This window comes from Microplitis demolitor, chromosome 9 (assembly GCF_026212275.2).
Source record: "Microplitis demolitor isolate Queensland-Clemson2020A chromosome 9, iyMicDemo2.1a, whole genome shotgun sequence".
Classification (NCBI taxonomy): domain Eukaryota; kingdom Metazoa; phylum Arthropoda; class Insecta; order Hymenoptera; family Braconidae; genus Microplitis; species Microplitis demolitor.
Window position 1 is genome coordinate 1,576,401 of NC_068553.1, and position 24,522 is coordinate 1,600,922.

At 29.3% G+C, this 24,522-nt stretch overlaps 1 protein-coding gene across 1 annotated transcript; it reads left to right on the forward strand.

Annotated features, from left to right (window-relative positions):
• The first annotated feature begins 14,486 nt into the window (after positions 1–14,486).
• LOC103577274 (bifunctional 3'-phosphoadenosine 5'-phosphosulfate synthase) lies at positions 14,487–22,076 on the forward strand. The gene is made up of 4 exons (XM_008557849.2): positions 14,487–15,155; positions 18,837–20,282; positions 21,467–21,749; positions 21,838–22,076. Exons 1-4 carry the CDS (start codon positions 15,102–15,104, stop codon positions 21,936–21,938), a joined length of 1,884 nt encoding a protein of 627 aa, XP_008556071.1. The 5' UTR covers positions 14,487–15,101; the 3' UTR covers positions 21,939–22,076.
• The last annotated feature ends 2,446 nt before the right edge of the window (positions 22,077–24,522 follow it).

The window sequence follows — 24,522 nt, forward strand, 5'->3', positions numbered from 1 at the left end:
TCTGATATTGTAAAGATCAATAAATTATTTGGATTTTTCCCTTTCAATTTTAAATTTTCGTGATGAAAACTTGCGAAATTTCCCTAGTAATATCGTAATTTTATCAAAATCTTTTTCAATTAAAAATAACAATGTTAACACTGTGATAAAAAAAAGATTACAATTTAAAAACTATATTTCCGAGAAAAAATCTCATTATATTTTACAAAATTTGTAAACTGATTTTTTCACGATCAGCTCACGATCGAAGGGTCCCGTATTCGAATTCAACATCTTTCATAGCGATTATTACTTTACACTTTTATTTAACTTCATTTGTATGAAAACAAATACAATCATCTTCTTTCAAACATGGTTTGGACACAGAGATCATCAGATCAGATTTCCAACCGGAAGGACGAGGGTTCAAGCCCATGAGCCGTCAGGACTTTTTTTCATGACTGATAAAATTTTTCTATATAAATATATATTTACATACATTTATACAAATATATGTGAACATATATTTGTGTAATTATATATTTACATGTATAAATATTATATGTCAGTCATATAATTAAATCATATAACAAAGTATACTATAAGATATTATAAGGTCAATAATTGGTACATTTACCCTACTTAAATTTTCACAATGATATATGCGACATTACTATTTTCGAGCGTGGAGAGCTCAAAAATGTATTGACAATAATGTTTTCGAGCTTCTTGAGTTCTGGGAAATTCTAGGGCTGATCAGCAGGGCCAACCGTTGCCCGAATTCTGTGCATTACGTTCCTAGATTGTTCTGTTTATTAAAATCCCTTTTCTATCATGGCCCGTTTATTTATACGATCCCCGGGATTTATTGCCGTATTGATTGTATGACTGCGCATCCTTAATTGCTGAACCCGGAAATCTGTTGATAGCAGATTCAGTCCTGCTCAAACTCTCTTACAAGCTTGTAACGAACCATCTCTGATAAATAATAACTAACTTGTCAATAAGTTTGAATAAATAAACAATTTTCTAATAAAAAAAAGTAAATTGCTCATATTAATCAGTAAATATGTTTCGGAAATTTTATTCATTCATTTATAAAAGCTTTCCTAAATCAAGATCTTCAGTAATTATAGCCGGAGCTCTCTATCTCGTAAGTTTTCAAAAAAATTAATGGGGAAGTTGAGGGCAAAATGGGACACCTCTAGAATTTTTTAAAAATTTTTCTACAATATTCCAAAATCATTTTTGTCAATAAAATTGAGCATTATTTTGAATTTTCTTTTTTTTACGGGCTTCGAAAAATTTCATTTTTGAATAAAAAAAATAGTATGAAATCAATTTAATTTTTTTTTTTTATCAATTTACAATGAAAGAACTCAGTTTTGAATTAGTTTAGATGTACTTCAATAATTAACTTGAAAATATTTACAATTTTTATTATTTTTAAATTTAATTAACATTTAATAATTTTTTTAAGTATTACTTTAAAAAATATATAATTGCGATGTTGAGAATATCTTCTTTGAAATAAAAAGTAACTTAAATCTATAACTTTGAAGATAATTATAAATCGTGCTTACTAAAAAAACTAATTGACAATTTAAAATCGGTTTTTAAACTTTTTCAAAATTCGAGTGTCAGTCAAAAAATTTTAATGACTTGTTTTATGATATAAACTATTAAAATTTTAAAATTTTTTTCTCAGCGCAGAACATTCAAAAAAATTCAATTTTGAAAATAAAAATGTAAATTTCGATAATATCTCAAATTTTTAAAAATTTCTACACTATTTTGCAAAAATAAATTTTTATGATGTTATAGAAATGGTTTCCATAACATTATAGAAATAGCTCCCATAATGATATGGGTATGGTTCCCATAATGATATGGGAATGGTTCCCATAATATTATGGGAACGATTTCCCTATTGGTATGGGAACTATTCCCATACCATTATGGGAATGGTTCCCATGATGGTATAGGAATTGTACCCATACTATTATAGGAATAGTTCCCATAATATTATGGGAACAGTTTTCCTATTGGTATAGAAACTATTCTCATACCATTATGGAAATGGTTCCTATAATGGTATGGGAATGGTTCCAATAATATTATGAGAACGGTTTCCCATAACATTATGGGAATGGTTCCCATGATGGTATGGGAATTGTACCTATATTATTATGGGAATGGTTCCCATATCATTATAGGAATAGTGCCCATAACATTATGGGAATAATTTCCATAATATTATGGGAACGGTTTTCCTATAATATTATAGAAACTATTCCCATACCATTATGGAAAGGATCCCTATAATAATATGGGAATGGTCCCCATAATATTATGGGAACGGTTTCCTATGCCATTATGGGAATGGTTTCCATGATGGTTTAAGAATTGTACCCATACTATTATAGGAATGGTTCCCATAACATTATAGGAATGGTTCCCATAACATTATAGGAATGGTTCCTATAATATTATAAGAATACTTCCTCTATCAGTATGGGAATATTTCCCATTCCACTACTGGAATAGTTCCTATAACATTACAGAACTGGTTCCCATAATGGTGTAGAAATCGTACCCATACTATGACGGGGATGGTTCCCATAACATATGGGAACCATCCCTGTAATAGTAAGGGTACAATTCTTATGCCATTACGGAAAGTATTCCCATAATGCATAGCAAAACTTCCCATAATTTTCTTTCCGTGCAAAAATTCTTTTTCCCCTTTTCTTGGGGGTACCCCATTTTGTCCGCAAATAATGAAAATTTTTTCCATACACTATGAATATCTTAAAAAAAAAAAAAGATGTTCTGTATTTAGTCCCCGAAAACTTACTATTTCCTTAAGTACCCCATTTTGCCCCGCCCCCCCCCCCTTTCCCTATATCTCTTATAAGATATTTATCTATTCATTAGCAATGAGTCACCTAATAATCATATTTTTCAATTCAATTAGACCACGTGTTTTGGACTGATTCTGGGATCATTGGTGGTTTTGTTACTAAACCCGAATTATTTAAGCAACGCCACGTACGGAATGAATGCTACGAAAATTGAAATTACTAAATGTATTGACACCAATCTGACTACTATAGGAAACTTTATAGCTGAGCATTCTTATATTTTGGCCAATACTAATTGTGCAATTTGGGGAACAATATGGATGATGATACGTGCATGTACGGTATGAAAAATAATTACGATAAAAATATGTAAGACAATTTTTGTGACAGACACTTGAAATGTACGATACTTAGCGCCTATAGTCGGCAGCTAAAAATATTAGATAAGATACGGTTGGTAAAATAGATACCTAATCTTTCTAATAATGACGACATCGACAGATCAAAAAATATTTTTTGGTTATACATGTGCGATTAGTGATGCAGAATGACCGTCATTTTGAGTTTTGGTCAAGATGGTCCGCTAACGGTCTTGTGACCGACGGACCTAAATGACGAGCCTGTTCTATTGCGAAATGACCGTCACAAATTTTCCGGTCAGAGTCCGTCATTTCGGACCGTCAAAAATTTTTTTGTCACAAATTTGGTCAGTCACATCTAGCTAGATGATTTATGACCGTCATAAAATTTTGGGTCACGAATTTGGGCTTGATCATGAATTTTATCAATCACAACCAGCTAGATGATTAGACGCAATATTTTTTGCAAATGATTGAAAAATTTAGTTTCCCTTCGTATTCTTATCTCGTGGTATTGTTAAGAAAATGGCGGTTTCAAAATTTGAATTTGTCTAAAAGTTAGAAAGGCGTTTGTAAGATGTCGACACAACTGTCTGACGGTCTTGTGACCATGACATGACGGTCAAAAAATGACCTGACAGCCTCACATCACTATGTGCGATAGCAAACGTCCAAAAAATATCGAAGTAACTCAACGAGCCATCTTGTGACGAAATTTATCATCATATTAATTCATACACTTACCGACTTTTCTCTCATTTTCAAGAAATACTCAAAACAGTCTTGCCAAATACATAAACCCGGATTATAATCTGCCATCAATAGGCACAACACATTACATTCCAAATATCTGTCACAAAATGACGTATCGTCAGAATAACGATTTATTTACCTTGTTTAAGAATACTCACATGTTAATTTAACAGTTTATAGTATCGTTAATTTAATGATATGCATTTAGGTTAGGATGAGTCTTCATCTATTTAATTGAAATATAAGACTATGTACTCGAATGTATATAAAATCATACCAACTCTTCTTCTTTTTGGTCTCTTTCGATCACCACGTAATTAAATGGAGCTCATTTTTCAGTTGATATGATATTATCAACAAAAAAATTGAAAAAACACCGTTTTCAATATTTTTTTTTTTGATGTTTCATGTGTTACCCAATGAAAAACGATTTTATACAACTGTATAAAATTGGATAGAAAAAGTGGCCCGATCTAATTATATACAATCATATATAATTATATTTAATTGTATACAATCGTATATAACTGTATAAATTCTATATAATTGTATACAAAAATATATACATTTGTATACAATTATATAGAATTATATACAATACTCAGCGATACTCAGATTTTGTTTTTCTTAATGGAGCAGATATTAATGTTTTATTTTTTGTATTTTGCAGAGAGAATTACATTTGAATTCATTTTCAATGTTTTTACTAGTAATGATTTCGGAATTCATTGCTCAAGGATATTATGTGCGGTCATGGCTTGAAAATGATTTACCAGATATCTATTATTATATTATTCTATTTATGGCTGCAAGTATTTTTTCAGGTAAGATTTTGTATGTATATATATATATATATATATATACCTCTTAATATTAATATGAAAGGCTCAAATTTTCATAATAATTTTTTTTTAGCATCCTAAATAATATTTTCGATGCACCCTTTGAAACGTTAGTAGTCGCCGAGAAAAATTTTGGACTGTTGCTATATCAACGGCTGCTATGAAAACTATTGCCATAGTAACGGTTGCTATAGAGACTAATGTCATGGCAACGGTTGCTATGGAGACTGCTGTCATAGCAACGGTTGCTATGAAAACTATTGCCATGGTAACGGTTGCTATAGAGACTAATGTCGTGGCAACGGTTGCTATGGAGACTGCTGTCATAGCAACGGTTGCTATGAAAACTATTGCCATAGTAACGGTTGCTATAGAGACTAATGTCGTGGCAACGGTTGCTATGGAGACTGCTGCCATAGTAACGGTTGCTATAGAGACTAATGTCGTGGCAACGGTTGCTATGGAGACTGCTGTCATAGCAACGGTTGCTATGAAAACTATTGCCATAGTAACGGTTGCTATAGAGACTAATGTCGTGGCAACGGTTGCTATGGAGACTGCTGTCATAGCAACGGTTGCTATGGAGACTATTGCCATGGTAACGGTTGCTATGGAGACTGATGTCATGGTAACGGTTGTTATGGGGATGGTTGGTTATGTTAGCGGCTAATAGTGACAATAAGCGTTCATGATAAATATTTATAATGGTGACTTTTTCATAAGGGGAGCGTGAAAGGTAGTTATAAAAACATTACAAGAGGTTAAAAATAGTGAGCACGCGTTAGCGCGCCAAAACCTTCTAATCCCTGATTAAAAGATTCGATTTGAAATGCTTTGCAATGTTAAATGCCCATAAAAAGAGTGATTTAAAAGTATTCCAAGTATTCAAAAGCATTAAAAAGTATTTGAAATTTTGTTTTTCTTATCGTTTTAAATCCTTTATTTTAATAAGGAGTATATATAAACATTATTTTAGTTATCGTAAACTTTGAATTGATCTAAATCTTTAAATCTCAATTTTGAATAAATCAAAAATATAAAACTGTTACAGTACAACTATATATGACTTTGACTCTCCTTTTGTACTTCATGAGCCAAAAAGTTGAAATTCGTATGCTACCGAGAAATCAAGGAATTGAAGTGATAGTAGAAGAAAAAAACTTCTTGACAAGATCCATATCATGCCCACTTTATCTTTCTCAGGACATTAAGACGATTTCAGATGAGTCAAACCTAACAGAAAGTGTTTAAATTTACAATAAAATAAGATAAATTTATTATCTTTTGTTTTCAGTAAATATCATATTTTTGTGTTGTGAAACCCGTCCAAATATTTAAACGTCCAATTGGTGTAAAAAATATTAAACGAAATATACAATTAATATATATATATATTAGGGTGGGCCAAAAAAAAACCAATTAGATTTTCAACGAAAGTATCGTTAAAAATGATGAAAAAAATGTTTTGTATAAAATATGGCCGTGCAGCAACACTAACTACCACAATTTGCCGCATTTATAAATGTTATGAAGTATATGAACTTTTTTGTAAATTCTTGGAAACTAAAAAATGAAAATGAAAATAAAATCTGAGCTTATCTGTACAATGAGCCATTGCTGAGGTAAAAAATTATCAACGAAGAATTTATTTTATACCATGCTATTTAAATGGGGAATCAAAAATTCCGAAGAGACACTTAATATTAATTAGTTTTTTTGTTTTTTTCGGGCCCACCCTGTTTTATATATACATTTGTCTCTAATAAAAATTATATATACATTCTATGTGATAAATGTGTTGTTAAAATATATCGAATTTAAAAATTGTTCAAATTGTGAATGACGATACAAATTTACATAAATGATACACTATTATTGAAGCTGTGAAAAACTGTGTTAGAATCGAATTGAAAAAAATATTATATATTCAATTTATTTTTTTCGATTCGATACATCTCAAAAATATATATGTATAAATAAATTATAAAGACTAATAATGTCTAGCCCGTGAAAAACGGATCAACGTTTTCTATATATATATACATATATATATATATATATATATATATATATATATATATATATATATATATATATCAGTAAATACGCCTGAGTAAAAAGATTGTATATAATTATACATGATTTATTTAGGATTATACATGATATGGCCCAATATAATCGTATAAAATTATATAGTATTATATTTGCATATGATTTATATATGAATATTAATGAAACAAAAATACAATTAATCACTAATATTATATTTGAGAAAAGACATCGAATGATTAATTGTATACAATTTATAAGGTTACGTAGTGCTATGTATAATTATACTAAAAAATAGATAATTATACAAATTATAAATAAAATAGAAGAGACGTACTAATGACCGAAATTATGTCGACATTGCTTCATAGTAAATGTAAATTAACTGAAACATACTTTTAAAATCTACCCGTGATAATTTAAAATTATGACTTTGTTAATTGTTTTTATATTTATATATATATCTCCAAAAAACCGAAAATATCATTTTTCTGTATGATTATGTCTAACTACGCAAATCCAAGCCATTGCTAAAATTACAAATCGCAATTTGTAACCAATTACTATCAGAGGCTTTATGTGGTTACATGAAATTATATATTGTTTTTTATATTTTGTATAAAATTATATATCTATAAAATTACATGAATATGATTTATAATTTTATGGCCGTATAAAATTATATATGATCTCAGCAGAGTCTTATTACAACCATATATGAGTTTATATGAAAAATATATAAGAAAAATGGTTATATATAATTATACATAATTGTCTGAAATTATAAATGGATTTCGTTTGTAGCTATAGATAATTATATGCTACCCTAAAGCAGACTTACTCTAATCCATATAATTATACATAAATTATTGTGGAAAAATGGGAAAAATGATTGTACATAGTTATATAAAATTATGCATAAACCATATCTATAGCGACAGATAATTATATATATTTATATACAGCCTTAAAAGAGTTTTATTTCAATCCATATAATTATAGAATAATTATTGTGGAAAAATGGGCCAATATTTTAGTATATAATTAAATACAATTATACGTAAATGATTTTTATGGCCATAAATAATTATATATGATATTAACGGAGTGCTATTACTCCATGTATGAGTTCATATGAAATATATAGGAAAAATGGCCAGATATGATTGTATACAAGTATATAAAGTGATGCATAAACCATGTCTATGGCAACAGATAATTATATATAATTATATACAACCTTAACGGAGTCTTAGTACAACTCCATATAATTATACATTAATTATTTAGGAAAAGTGGGCCGATATATTTGTATATGATTATATAAAAATATACATAAATTTTTTTTTGCCATATATAGAAATGTATAAAATTATATGAAAAAACTTTTTACTCGGGAAAAATAATGATATATATTGAAATTCCTAGTTGTCAATTAGTAAATAATCATAATATGTATAATCATATATTTATCCATAATACAGACAAAATATTTATATAATTATATTTTAAATAATTGAAAAATGATTATACATTTTGTAAGTAAATTTTATATTTAGATTTTTTATAAAATAAGACTCGAATAATTTACACTTATTATTTGAAATCATTGTTGTCAAAAATGTATACCTGAAAACAATTATTGAATTAATTTTTTTATGCTCTTTAATTATCAGCAGAAAAAAATTTCTTTAATTAATTTTGAATTTTCTCGATAGTTTATATTTTTTATAAAATATATCAAATATTAATGTGATAAAAATACTGTACTTTGTTATCTGTGTAATAAAATAAAGATTTATCTCATAGTATAATTATTGATTGATTGATTCAAAAATCGATCATTTCCAGAATTTAAAAATTATAATTCGAGTAGTTCAACCACCGGCTTATACGATTGCTTGACTATACATCGACTTTTACTACTTCATGCCACGTATTCCGTATAAATAGCAGTTAAAATAGTAAACTTGATGACGAGTTAATGATCAGGGCTGTAAAATTACTAAATGCTGAAGAATGATACATTTCTGGTAAGTAGGGGAGAAGTGCTGTAGTTGTAACAAGAGACAGTTGGTAACATTCAATGAAAAACTATTAAAAAATTATTATTATTCTTTCTTTAACTTGTTCAAAATAGTAAATTATTGATTAGATCAAATATTCAGTTATTAATCTTGTTCCGATATTTAAATATTGAGAATTGTTAAAAATACGCGTGAAAACTTTTTTTTGTATGCTTCACAATTTTTTTAATAACTTATTTGTTTTCTAACGTTATGATGTGAGACTTGTATTCATATTTTAAGGGACATGTCAAGAGTATTGTATAATCGAATTTTATATCAATTTACTGATTTTTGTTATTGTAATTAGATTTTTATTAACAATTCTGCGTGAGGGTCAATTGTAACACTTGAACGAGAAGCAATTGTAACACTCAGAGTCGTGTATGGGATCTGCGCAAACTGGATGCGCCACAAATCTACTCTGGGATAGTGTAGTTTTAATATTTATAAATGTTTAATAATTTATATTAAAGATACAAATATATGAGCAACTTTAATTTTAAATACTTGACTTTAAGAGTTAATTAAGTATAATAGTATGTATTAAGACTGAATAATAAAAGCAATTTGGTATACGTTAGTATAGTGATTAACAGACCAGACTTCAATTCTTTAGAAGTCGAAATCGATCCCACAAGACAGCGGATTTTTTTTTTTTACATGACAGTTATTGTTTATATAACTTCTTAAAGTTATATGTAGATATAGAAAATTATATATAATTAAATAAAATTTTATATAATATTACACACAAATTATTTTTTCCCGGTAGAAGGGTTTGATACTACAAAAATGCCGAAAATATACTATAAAAAATTTGAAAAATCCAAAAATGCACGACTCATAATGATCATTTATTATGAAATAATAAAATAATAAAAAAATGGCGGGAAGCACGAATAAATTCAAAATATATACAATTTTCTGTCATTAAAATTTGTTGTTTTTTTTTTTTTTAATTATATTAGTCATTTTTTATAATTATAAAAGAATTTTCTCAAAATATTTCGGTTAATAACAAAAAAAATATATGTAAATAAAAACAAATAAAAAAAAGAATTGAATTGAAAAAATCCAGGCTTACCAATTAGCAATAACACAAAAAAAAAACAGCTGTACTAGGACGGTAATGGGCAAGCGCCCCTGGTGGAATAAATGTACGTATAATGTATAGATATATCACCATCCATGTTAATTTTACATAGATACATATATCTATAGTTATACAACCTTTTTATTCTTTTACTAATTGTAATTAAACGACACTAAGTTACCTAACCATTTTTAATAGGGGATCTACAAATCTTTCAAAGAATTTTAAAAAAAAAAATTCGATTCAATTACTGGATTTTTTCGCAAGTTATCGTGTATACGAGATTCATACTTGACGGACAGGAAATTTTTTTAAACTATTTTGATGTTTTGTCGGTTTTTATTGAACTAAATAAATTTTTGAAAAGTATGGAATTAATCTCCATTAAATTATCTTCAAAATGGTGTGCAACATATCTTAATTCCGTGAATCAACAAAAGTATAATAATAGAAATAGTTACCGAAGTGAGGCGAAAAAAATTTTTCGATCGTAAAGCACTCTCTAATGCTTCGCATCATGAGTCGTGCAATGTGGTGTATAATTACGGTTTTAATTACCGTAAATATTCTGAATTTATTTCGTAAATTTTTGGTAATAATTTGACAAAAAAACTGGCCAATATAACTTAAGTAATACCATATTTATGCAGTATTTATACCGTATAATTCCGGGATTATTTCGATATTTCCGAAACCGCGAGGGTATAGTAAAATTTACTATACGAATAGTAAAAAATATAAGGGTCTTAGCAAAAAATACATTACGCATAGTAATTTTGAATATGTTATTATGTAATTATCACGAACTAGTAAATTTTACTAAACGTTCAGTAATAATTACAATACAGAATGTATTTTTTCATATCTGTTAGTAAACTTTACTATAGTATTGTAATTTTTACTATACTTTTTTCTCCGTGTAACTTTACAAAAATTCTGAAATCTATACAACGCGATTTTTATAAAATCATGAAATACTTTTTGAATATTTCAGACTGAAAAATGTCCATTTCTCTTCAGGGTTATTTATAATTACGTCACTAGCATCAACTGGAGCCCACAGTGATGGAGCGTAATTTGTAAAGGGATTTAAAGTATAAACAATTGTCGAATCTCTGTCATTGTTATAACATAAGTAATACGAAGATAATAAACCATATTCCCATAGCATTGCTAGTACGGGTTGAGCATAAATACAAAGAGGATCTTTCGTAGTGTCGAGAACAAAAAACGAAGACTTAATACTCCAGATTTTTGATTTCATCAACTCTTCAATAAGCACCATCAGTTTTGAAAACGATTTAAATAAAAGGACATACGCCGGATAAGCAGGAATGTACCCTTCGATCTTAGTTGGCTTGAAACCCTCGTTCATGATAATGAACGACGATTTTATGTTATTAATGTCGGACAGATTTTTAACTTTGTCATCGTCATTAATTAAATCAGCACTGATTATAATTGGATTTGAATTATTTGTAAAACATTTTTCCACTATTTCTCTCTATTTGTAAAAATGAATAATTTAATAAACAATCGACAATTAAAAATAAATTAAAGGAAATTAAATTAATAATAACAATTACCGCATCGCTAATGAGACGTTTTGATAAATCTTTTTCGGGTGAAGACTCATAAATTTTTATATTACTGCACGAAACATTGACGATAAGTAAACAATAATAAAATAATATTATTTTATTACGGCCCATTATTCTGACAGTATAACGACACAATATTAAATCATTTCAATTCCTATTGAAGACAGTCAAATTAAATATACTTGAAATTATTAATCTTATATTGTCTTATGTAAACAATAAATTTTCTATAAACTTCTTTTGATGGAGAATTCTTCAAGTACGTCCGTATGCAACGTTAGCAAAATAACTACTGGGGTTTTAAATGATCACAAAAATATCGAAAAACAAAGTAAATCTATGACAACAGTTGTTACTGCAAAAATAAATTTTTATGACAAGCGACCGTGACAAAGTATCTCTATTCGCTGTTATCGAAAGGCATCTTTATGTCTTTTTACAATTTGTTTTGTCCACCCCGGCAATCGAGCGCTTGCAAAGTGTGTGCTGATCTATTTGTAACCATTAAAGTCTTCTAGCAACTGATCTTTCAAGGTCCGAGTCAAGGATGCATTGAAAAAATATGTGTATTGTTACATTTCGGCTTATCTATTAATTAGACAGAATAATTTTAAATTGACCAAGTTGACGTCGTTAGGATTTCGATAGACCCACTGGTTGGACGGATGAAACGTCCACTGGAATCAACTGCCAACCCTCACTGATACCAGTCCAGAAGACTGGGTTCTCTCGTGAATCCTCCTCTGCACAGGAAGAGTTTTGAAGATCGGGTTTCTCCGTAAGGACGAGCGACTCCAGCTGTTGGACCACATCACAAGAGCTTGACGACTCACAAACCTCACTTAGCGCGATACCGCTATTTCAAAAAAAATTTTTCTAAAATTTTCATTTAAATTTAATTAGAGCCAGAACGTAACAATATATATTTGAAACCATAAAAACGAAATCAATTTTCAAATTTAGAAGGAAAATGTATGTGGTCAAATAATACGAAAGCACTCTGGCACACATAAGCCATATTTTGGTTTAAATTTTGACTATATTTTAGGTGATCATACAGAAAAATTAGCATCGATTCCTTCCTTGCCACTTAGATATCTCCGTCGACATGTCTATACTATCCATTGATCGGGAATCGGTATTTCCTAGAGGTTAGCCCAAAAGTGAAATATCTTGTTTATGAATAGAACATAAAACCCCTTAGCATCTGAACTAATAATAACGTCAACTAGCCCTGATAACACGAGTTGATCGTGAAAAAGTTGGTCATTCATTAGTTTCCGACCAACTTGACGACAATTTATCGACAACTTCAGCTTTTGCAACTTTTGGCTACAAGTTACCGCCAACTTTCTCAGAAACCGTCAACTTATGATTGCCAACTTTTGCAAGCAACTTTTGCCACCAACTTTCTCAGAAAATGTCTATCAACTATTGGAGGTACCAACTGTTGGCGGTCAACTTGGTGTCCAGTTGCGGTTGCAAGTTTCTCGTCAGTTTCTCGCCAACTTGGCTATCAGGACTTATAAACATATGTAATTTCGTTGATATAGGAATCTGTTTTGCCAGCGTGAGGATTCATATAGCTAAACTATCCATACGTTTTATCTTCAAGCTCTTGAAATCGATCAGAACCCTACTTTTTTTAAGAGCTTGACATTAAAATGAAAATAACTACACCGAAAAAAATAATCGGTAGCAGCTATCGATTATGTTTTTCAGTAGATAACAATGCGGAATTTGAAAACACCATTGAAAATAATTTGTAGGAAATAAAATTGTCTACAAAAAGATTGGATGACATTTTGTGATAAGTCTAATAGTTTCGCTGAAAAATTAAAAAGATTTCAAAATTTACTATAAATTTTAGTTCAAGCTCTAATAACTTTTGAACAGATGGATTTATCAAAAAATGATAAGAGACTTTTTTTGTAGAGCATTTTATTTCCTACATAACAATATCTACAGATTTTTTCTACGAAGCATTGTTAGTAGGGGTGTGCAAATAATTCGAACTTACGAGTTATTCGTTCCAAATCGAAAATTGAGAAACTCGAAATTAATTTTTCCATGCTTTTTTTTAATAGAGAATTTGAAAATATTGCATGTGCAACCTTTTTCTTATAAATTTTTTTCAAATGGAAATTAATAATTATGAAAATCAAAATGGATTGAAAAAATCACTTGCCATTAGTATCTAGATTTTTTATGTTACTGACAGAGATGAACATACATTGAAATTGACCTATTGTTTTCTCCGGGTAATTAATTTTTAATCAAAAAATATATTATTCACAAGTATAATATTTTGATACACGATGTAATGGAATTCAAATTGGAAACAATAGAAAATTCAGTGATATTTCAATAATTCGCGAATTATTAGAAAATTTCCAAATTATCCGAAATTTTTCGAACTATTCGAATTTTCTCGAATTATTCGATTTTTTCGAATCATATTCGGAAATTTTCGAATAATTTGATTCGAATTTCGAATCGAATATTAATATTCGCAAAAAATTTTTTTCCATGTTATTCTTACGGAAAATACAAAAGTGTGATACGAAACCTCTTAATGTTAGTATTAAGAGCTCTAATTTTCACAGGCGTATTTTCATATCTAAATGAAACTTTCGAACCTGTTTCAAATATTTTCATATGCAGTATGTTTTTAGTTTACTTTCATTGTCATTTTATTAATTTAAAAATACTCCAAAACGTATTGTTCATCTACAATATATTTACTGCCATTTTAAATCTTATACCAGTCATTGAAATTTCCCGCTTGAACTTATACTTGACCCATATGAACAGTAATAAACTACAACTTTCGCCTCCTATCGGATTAGTTCAAACGAGAGTTGCTGAGAACTCAAAAGAGAGGAGAAGTCGGAGAGGGCGGCTAAGAACTCAAAGTAGTAGGGGTGTCAGAAAGGGCTGATTGGATTGTTATTAGTTAGGTTAGGAGTCATGTGTACATGAATCATTGTCCATTTAAAATTTGAAAGTGTTCGGCGCTGTAATTTTTTTTCTATTGATCGCGGGAAAAATTTCAGTAGGAAAGTAATTGTCTATTATAGAAAGGGAATCCCGTAAAATTTACAGGGCAAGTTTATGGTTAAACGCTCCTGTGTCTGTTAAATATTTGGGATACAGTACAGTGTAAATATAATATGTACATATACGGTATTTATCTCGCTCTAATCGATTTCTCCCACTTTTCTGTAAACAACACGAATACAACATTCTTTAGTTTTTAAGGTGAATTGGTGATTAGTGGGGAGGGGGGAAGGGAGGGGAGGCTTGTAAAATCTAATGGTAGGAAGTGCCGGTTCCGGGCTCTGGACATCATTCAAGTCAAGTTCGACTGTATGTATATTGAGGACATCTGTAATACACAACGCGCAGTTGCCACGTAGAGAAACAAAGTGGGTTATAAAGTGAATATATAAATGGTATAAAACCCGGTTAGTTTTGTAAATTATAATAAAAATGTCACAAGTGATTAAAGAAACTGATGGAGAACCCAGCAAACGCATGATGGTTGTAAGTATAGAATATAATTATTTTATTATTATTATAATTTATATAAAATTCGAAATCTGTCGTGTTTGAAAAATTTTTCAATTTTGCCGCGAAAATTTCAAAAAGCGTATGAGTAATCGCATTGTATATTTTTTTTAAAAATAATTTAGTTTGGATCAAGATTGATCTGAGTAGATCTAGTGAGATCTTAGACTCGTATAAATTTTCGAGGCCATTGAAATTTTTGGAAAATCGAAATCTTATATTATTTGGTAATTTCGTAATTTATTTTACTGAAGATCTTTTTAGATCTAAATAACCAACAAAATTAGCTTGCGTGGATTAAAATTAATTTTTATCATTATGCTTATCTACTTCTGTCGTACGACATTGACCCAATATTAGAAACATAGAAAACTTTTATTATGAAAAGTCACATTGTATATATAAATATATTAGAATGCCCTAAATAAAATTTATATTTTAGTCCCATATGAAAATTACATTCTATGTAACATAGAAAAAAATTGGGTACCAAGTTGGGCCCTCCAACTCAATTACAAAACGCGCGCTTGCTTAAATAAAATTTCCCATGTAAATAGCATGGAAAACATTTTTTTCTACTTTTAAATTTTATACATCGTTAACGAGTCAATTAATTTTAACGGTAATAACATATTTTTATAGAGAATTATATGCTCTACAAAAAAGGTCTCTTACAATTTTTTAATAGACCTGAAGTTCAGGTTTTTTAAGTTTAAATTCAAATTTATGGAGAATTTTTCGGTTTTTTTACTTTTCCGGCAAAACTATCAATCTTATCGTAAAATGTCACAGGACCTTTCTTGTAGAGCATTTGTTTTGCAATCAAAACATATTATTCAATAATTTTTTAATCTTAACGTCAAAAAATTACAGCTTTTACAAATTAGTCATTTGTGAAAAAAACTGAAATATTCGTAAAAAAATTTGGAAAATCCAAAAGTGCACGACTCATAATGCTCATTTATTATGAAATAATAAAATAATAAAAAAATGGCGGGAAGCACGAATAAATTTAAAATATATACAATTTTCTGTCATTAAAATTTGTTTTTTTTTTTTTTTTTAATTATATTAGTCATTTTTTATAATTATAAAAGAATTTTCTCAAAATATTTCGGTTAATAACAAAAAAAATATATGTAAATAAAAACAAATAAAAAAAAAGAATTGAATTGAAAAAATCCAGGCTTACCAATTAGCAATAACACAAAAAAAACAGCTGTACTAGGACGGTAATGGGCAAGCGCCCCTGGTGGAATAAATGTACGTATAATGTATAGATATATCACCATTCATGTTAATTTTACATAGATATATATATCTATAGTTATACAGCCTTTCTATTCTTTTATTAATTGTAATTAAACGACACTTAGTTACCTAACCATTTTCAATAGGGAATCTACAATTCTTTCAAAAAATTAAAAAAAAAAAATTTGATTCAATTACTGGATTTTTTCGTAAGTTATCGTGTCTACGGGATTCATACTTGACAGACAGGAAATTTTTTTAAACTATTTTGATGTTTTGTTGGTTTTTATTGAACTAAATAAATTTTTGAAAAGTATGGAATTAATCTTCATTAAATTATCTTCAAAATGGTGTGCAACATATCTTAATTCCGTGAATCAACAAAAGTATGATAATAGAAATAGTTGCCGAAGTGAGGCGAAAAAAATTTTTCGATCGTAAAGCACTCTCTGATGCTTCGCATCATGAATCGTGCAAAAGTACTTTTTTGTAGAGCATTAAATTCTCTACAAAATTTGTTATGCTCGTCTCAATTTATTGATCCATTAATAAACTATAAAATTTCAAAGTTAAATGAAATTTTTTCCCATTCTATTCAAATGGGAAATCTTATTTAACTAAGCGCGCGTTTTTTAATTGAGTTGAAGAGCCCAACTTGGTATCCAATTTTTTTTGTCATCTTCAACGTAGTTTTTGTATGGGACCGAAAAAACCGATTTTATTTGGCACATCCTAATATATACAACGTTGTTTTAGAATATTGCAATGGAAGTAAGCACTAATTGATTATTCAAACGTTTTTTTTTTTTAACAAAGTTTTTTTTTTACGAGAAACATCTTTATTCTCTAGCATACCTGAGTTGAAAATTAAAATTCCTCCCCTAATTAGCCGGAAAAAGTCGTCTTTTTTGCGAGAACAAATAATAACAATTGGCGCATGCGCCATTCTTCTCTTAAACGGAGGCAAAATTTAAACTCTTAGATGCAGATATGGTGTAAAATAGTCCCTGATTAAAAACTTCAATGAAATCTGATTGAAACTCAATCGAATTTCTCTCAGATTCGTGACTATCTTTGTTGCACTCGTACAGTAAATGGGAACTTTCACAGTGATTTTGTGCCATTTTGTCATTGTGATTTAGTAGTGATTTCACTGTGATTTTACTGCGAGTTTACAGTAAATTTATGGTGATTTCATCATGATTTCACAGTAAATTAATGCTGATTTCACAATGATTTCACAGTAAAGTAATGGTGATTTCACAGTAAATCAATTGTGTTTTCACCATGATTTCGCAGTGAATTAATGACGATTTTACCATGATTTCACAGTAAATTAATGGTGATTTCATCATGATTCCACAGAAAATTTATGATGATTTGCCTATAGTTTTATGGTGATTATAGAATAGCAAAAAAAAAGTTGTTCAAACATTCTTCAACTTTTTTATGTACTTTTTTTAAATAAACTGAATATTTGTGTCATGATGGCCATTTTTAATTTTTGTTTGTATTCTTTTTTTTTTATTTCAAAGTTCTCTGAATACTTAAAAATTTTCAAGATGTGTTTTGAGAAATAAGTTTAATGGAAAAAATTGCAAAAAGCTTCAAAGATTGATATTATAAAATGACAAAAAAAACAAAAAATGGTAGTCATTGAAAATTTTTGTTTTTTTTTTTATTTGAAAAAAAAAATGATGGTAGGTTTTAAAAATTTTTTTGTATGTTTTTTCCACAGTGAATTTCCAGTAAACTTACAGTAAATTCACTGTGAATTCACTATATATTCACTGTAAATTTACTGTATATTTACTGTGAATTTACTGTAAGTTTACTGGAAATTCACTGTGGATTCACTGTGAATTGGCTGTGGTACCACACTAAAATCACTACAATACCACTGTGAGGTAACTATGAATCGATTGTGATAACATAATAAGATCACTGTGAAACCACTATCGAATCACTGTGAGATAACCATAGAACTACAGTGACCGAAGGGCACAAAATCACGGTGATTTCACGGTAATTTCATCATGGTCTCACAATGTTTTTACTATAATCTCACTGTGATTTCACTGTGATTTTATAGTGATTTCAGGTCCGCGAGGGTGTAGTATAGTAAAAATAGTAATCTTATAGAATATATTTCAATTTTAATAAAATTTTATTAAAAATTACCGGAACAAATAGTATAATTCTCTAAAATATCGAAATATCTCGTCCTAACCTAAAATTTTCTGGTAATTTATACGAGAAAGTTCTCTGGTTATAGAAGTCCTAATCGCGTGTTTGCTTCTTTCACATCCGACTCAAGTAGGCAAGTGAATTTAAATGTCCTACTTTTCATCCTCGATACGTAATATACTAATTTTTTTAAGTAACAAAATCTAAATTTTCCCACAGACTTGTACCAATGTATCAGCTCAAGCCCATCAGGTTTCACGGGGAAATAGAGGAGATAAACTGGGTAAAGTAAGAGGATTTCGGGGCTGCACAGTTTGGCTAACAGGCTTATCGGGTGCTGGTAAAACATCGATTGCTTTTAAAGTAGAAGCTATTTTAGTCGAACGAGGAATAGCTGCATACGGTCTAGACGGAGATAATGTTAGAACAGGACTGAACTGTAACCTTGGATTCACTCCAGAAGACAGAAAAGAAAATATCCGTCGTGTAGCAGAAGTTGCTAAACTATTCGCAGATAGTGGACAAATTTGTCTATGCAGTTTCGTGTCACCATTTGAAGAAGATCGTCAGATGGCTCGTAAAATTCACAAAGACTTTGACATTCCATTTTTTCAAGTATTTGTTGATACACCTCTGCCTATTTGCGAAGCGAGAGATACCAAAGGACTGTACAAAAAAGCGCGTCAGGGAATAATAAAAGGATTTACTGGAATAGACCAAGTATATGAGGAGCCATCTAATCCCGACTTAGTTATCACGACTGAAAATTGCACATTAGAAGAATCAGCTTCTAAAGTTATTGAGCTTTTAGAACGTCAATGTATAATTCCTGCAATACCGAAACCACAATCGTTAATTAAAGAACTATTTGTTCCAAGTACAAGAGTATCCGATGCTAAGAAGGAAGCAAATGCGTTAGTTAGTATTGAAATAAATTATATCGATGTCCAATGGCTTCAAGTATTAGCTGAAGGATGGGCTAGTCCTCTTACTGGTTTCATGAGAGAGCAGCAATATCTTGAAACACAGCATCTAGGATGTCTGATTGAAAATAATTGTGAAATAAATCAATCAATTCCTATTGTACTGGCAATTAACAGTGAGGATAAGAATAAAGTTGAGGAACACTCAGCAATAACTTTAAAATACAAAGGACAGCCGTTGGCAATATTAAGAAAACCTGAAATTTATCATCATCGTAAAGAAGAAAGATGTGCAAGGCAATTTGGTACCACTGACAGTAGACATCCCTATGTCAGAATAATTTATGATTCAGGCGATTGGTTGATAGGTGGAGACATCGAAGTTCTTGATAAAATAAAATGGAATGATGGTCTCGATGATTATAGATTGACACCAAATGAAATAAGAGAGAAGTGCAAAGAAATGAAAGCTGATGTGGTGTTTGCATTTCAACTAAGAAATCCCATTCACAATGGACACGCAATACTTATGCAGGATACAAGGCGACGGTTATTAGATCGAGGGTTCAAAAATCCTGTATTATTGTTACATCCTTTGGGAGGATGGACAAAAGATGATGACGTTCCTCTACACACTAGAATTCTTCAACATAAAGCTGTACTAGAGGAAAAGGTTTTAGAAGAAAATTCAACGCTGTTGGCTATTTTTCCAAGCCCTATGATGTATGCTGGACCAGTTGAAGTAAGCTGCTATTTAATATTTTTATTTATTTAAGCTTCCCGGGAAAAAATGATCATATATAATTACCCATACAACAATCTTATAGCAATCTTGCCCAGTACACTAGTTGTCTACTTCTTTATATAACTATGGATAAATATTGAAAATATCTTGCTCAAAGTGCATTGGCTCAATGACTTGAGCTAATCTTGAACCAGAAATTAATTGCGTATACTAACGCATATTTTCGCCAGACTTGCTCAAAAAGTATCATACAGTGCTCCCTTTCTATGATTCCCATCTCGGGACTAAAATTCAAAGAATTCCTTCTTAGAGAGAGACCCCACTTTTTGTTAATAGTACTAAACAGTGAAATGCGCGCGCAGTCATTCTGAATGTACACATATATATTTGGTATACAACGTAGTGAGAGTAGGGGAACACATTCCCCTTAAAATGAGGGGAAGTAGAATCATAATGAGGGAATTATAGAGGGAGTATTTCACTATCTATCTCACTTCTGTCTCTGCCACTTTATCCCCTCCATTAGCATACAATACAGGATCTTGGGGTAAAGTGACATAAATAAAAGTAAGAAATATAGAGATAGCGCAACATGACACTTCTTGCGCAAATCTAGCGCAAGATATGTCTTAGTCACTGCAAATAATTTCTGGTGCAAGACTCGCTCAAGATACGCGTAAATAACTTTACTAACACATCTTGAGCAAGACATTTTCAATGTTCTTTCGTATTATATATTTGTATAATGTTTGGAAGAGCGTAATCAAAAAATTTTAGACAGCTATTTTGTTACACTGTAAAAACTTTCCAACAAATTTTACTATGGGTGCATTGTAACCCTGGGCCTTAAGAAAACTGGTACAAAATTTACAAGTGTCCCATAGTACACTGTATGCGCAGACGACACGATTGAGACCTATGCGCATACGTTTACTATGGTACAGTTATAACTTTTGTACCAGTTTTCTTATGGTCCGAAGTTACAATGCACCCATAGTAAAATTTAATGAGAATTTTTCACAGTGTGGAAGAGTTTGAAGGGGCGCAACAATCAAAATTAAAAAGTGATCTTTATAAGGACCATCCTAATAATTATGTATAGTAAGACCCTGCCAATACTTGAATCTCGTTCCATTCGATTTCACATTTTTAATGCTAAACAATTATTTAAATTTCCAAAGGTCCAGTGGCATGCAAAAGCCAGAATGAATACTGGTGCTAATTTTTATATCGTTGGGAGAGATCCTGCAGGAATACCTCATCCAGATAAAAATGCGACACCTGATGGCAATCTCTATGACCCAACTCATGGCGCCCGAGTCCTGACAATGGCTCGAGGATTATCTAACCTCGAAATAATCCCTTTCAAAGTAGCAGCATATGACAAAAAACATAAAAAAATGGCTTTTTATGACCCAGAGAGGAAAGAAGACTTTGATTTTATTTCTGGAACAAGGATGCGAGGTATGTCTTTAAAAATACCCTTCTTTCCCTGGTAAAAATTCTGGGCAAGCGAACCACAAACGATCTTAACACCAATTATTTTTTACAGGTTTGGCGAAAACGGGACAGAATCCACCGGATGGTTTTATGGCCCCGAAGGCTTGGCAGGTTCTTGCGGATTATTATAAAAAAATTGATCAAAATATTTAAGTATTACGTATATATATTTTAACATATGATCTGAAGATGAGCTTTACATCTTCCGGTTCGTAAAATTGTATATTTTGTGGCAAAAAATGACAAAATAAAAAAAGGTCACTTCTCTTAGTAGAAGTAAATAAAAATATATTTAATAAATAATTTTTTTTTAATTAAAAGTTTATGTAAATATTCAATATTAATTATGTTATATGATAAATAAATTAAATATTCGATTACTAAAAGCTTTAAGTAACAATTTTATTATTATTAATGATTATAATTTATAATTAGTATATGATGGATATATGAGATATGTCAAAAATTATGCGAGAATTAAAAATTTTGATAATTTAAGAAAAAAAATAAACCCGGGAAAAAAAAATTATATATAATTAGATATTATCATATATAATTATATAAAAATATATATAATCATATATTTATATATATAATTATACTATTTTATATATAATCATACATATTTATACATTCGGTCGAAAAATTTTTATATAATTTTATATAATTATAAAAAATTTGATATAATTGAGTCCTAAGAAATTCTATCTAATGGGAAGTTATGAGTGAACATTAAGCTGTGCGGGTGAAACCATAACATTTTGTGAAATAATTGATTTTGCAATGATTTATAAAATTTTATAAAGTCTATAAAATATTTTATTTGACCGTATTCATAAATGTTATGAAGTATACAAACTTTTTTCAAATTTCTTAGAAATACATTAACAAGACCAAAAGTAGGATGATACCAAAAAAATTTTGAAGTTTCAACAAAGAATTAAGTTATATAAAATTTTAAAAATTTTAGTTAAGTTGAAAAAATTTTAACTTCTGATTTTATAAATTTAATTTTTAAATTCACTTGTTCAAAAATTATTCAAGGTTGAAGTTGAGTCAAAACGAATTCAATAACCTGAATAACTCGCGAAGGAGTGAATTTAACAAAAAATGTTAAGAGACCTTTTTTGTAGAGCATTAAATTTCCTTCAAAAATATGTATCTTGCCTAAAAAAAATTTTAATATTTATAGTAGTTACAAAAATCCAAAATAGAAACAAAGAATTTTAAAAACAAATCAATGGTTAAGGTACGGTTACAGGGAAACGGCTCGTTTTACGTCAATTTGTTAAGAGAGATTTTTTGTAGGGAATTCAATTTCCTTTAAGAATATATATTGCTCAAATTTTTCAGATAGATCATTTACGAGTTTTGGGTAACAAATTAAATTTCTGTCAAAAAACGAATAATCATAACGATACACCTCTTAATATCATTATTAAGGGCTCAAACTTGCACAATAATTTTTTTCGGTTATCAGCAATAATATTTTCACAGTATCGAAAGAAAAAAAAAATATTCAATTTTTTTGACCCAGTCTATTACATATACTAGATATAGAATTGATTTTTAGATGAGAAAAATTTTTAACTTTCTTTTTTTCGCATAAATGTAGGATTTTCTGAAATGGAGTCAGACCATTTGCTAAATAGAACGTCGATATATAAATTACATACAATTGGATAGAGGTGATTCATAATTATATAAAAATTTTATATAATTATATATAATCATATATAATTCTATATAAAAATGCAAAAATAATAATAAAATTATATACAAATATATATATTTGTATATAATTATATAGTATTGTATATAATTATATATAATCAATACGAATACAGTATGTGATTATATACAAATAAGATATAATTATATATGATTATGGCCATTTTTTCTACTTAATTGTATGAAATATTTTTTTATCGGGTTTATAGTAAATTTCGAGATCTTTTTACTTTTCCGGCGAAACTATCAGACTTATCACAAAATATCATAAGACTTTTTTTTAGACAATTTTATTTCCTACAAGTTATCTCTGATAAAGTTTGTTAAAATTCCGCATTGTTTTCTAGTTATTTTCATTTTAATATCAAGCTCTTAAAAAAAAGTAGTGTTCTGATCGATTTCAAGAGCTTGGCATTAAAATGTAAGTAACTAGAAAACTATGCGGAATATGAAAAAACTTTACTGATAATAATTTGTAGAGAATAGAATTGTCTATAAAAAAGATTCTATGACATTTTGTGATAAGTCTGATAGTTTCGCCGGAAACTTAAAAAGATATCAAAATTTACTATAAATTCGACTTGAAACTCAAATAACTTTTGAACAGACGAATTTATCAAAAAATGATAAGAAACTTTTATTGTAGTGTTAAATTTTTTTCAAAACTATGCTGGTCTGATATATGCATAAAAATTTTTTTCCCGCTCACTCGTTATTTGATTTAAAAAAAATATCAAAAATTTTCCAAAGAGCGGGAAATTAATTCAAATTTGAAAAGATATATAACTCAGTTCTGAGAGAACAAAAATAGTCGCAAGTTTTATTGCTGGCACGGTCAATTTTTTTAAAATTTTGTTTTGTCAATTTTGAATTTTACCGCCAATAAATTTTCCCGCCATTTTTTTAAATTCACATCGCTGGCAGTGATGTCCTCAGTACTTTAAAAACTACTTTACCTCTTGCGATAAAATTTTTTTTTTTCACTTAGCCAACTTACCCCAACCCC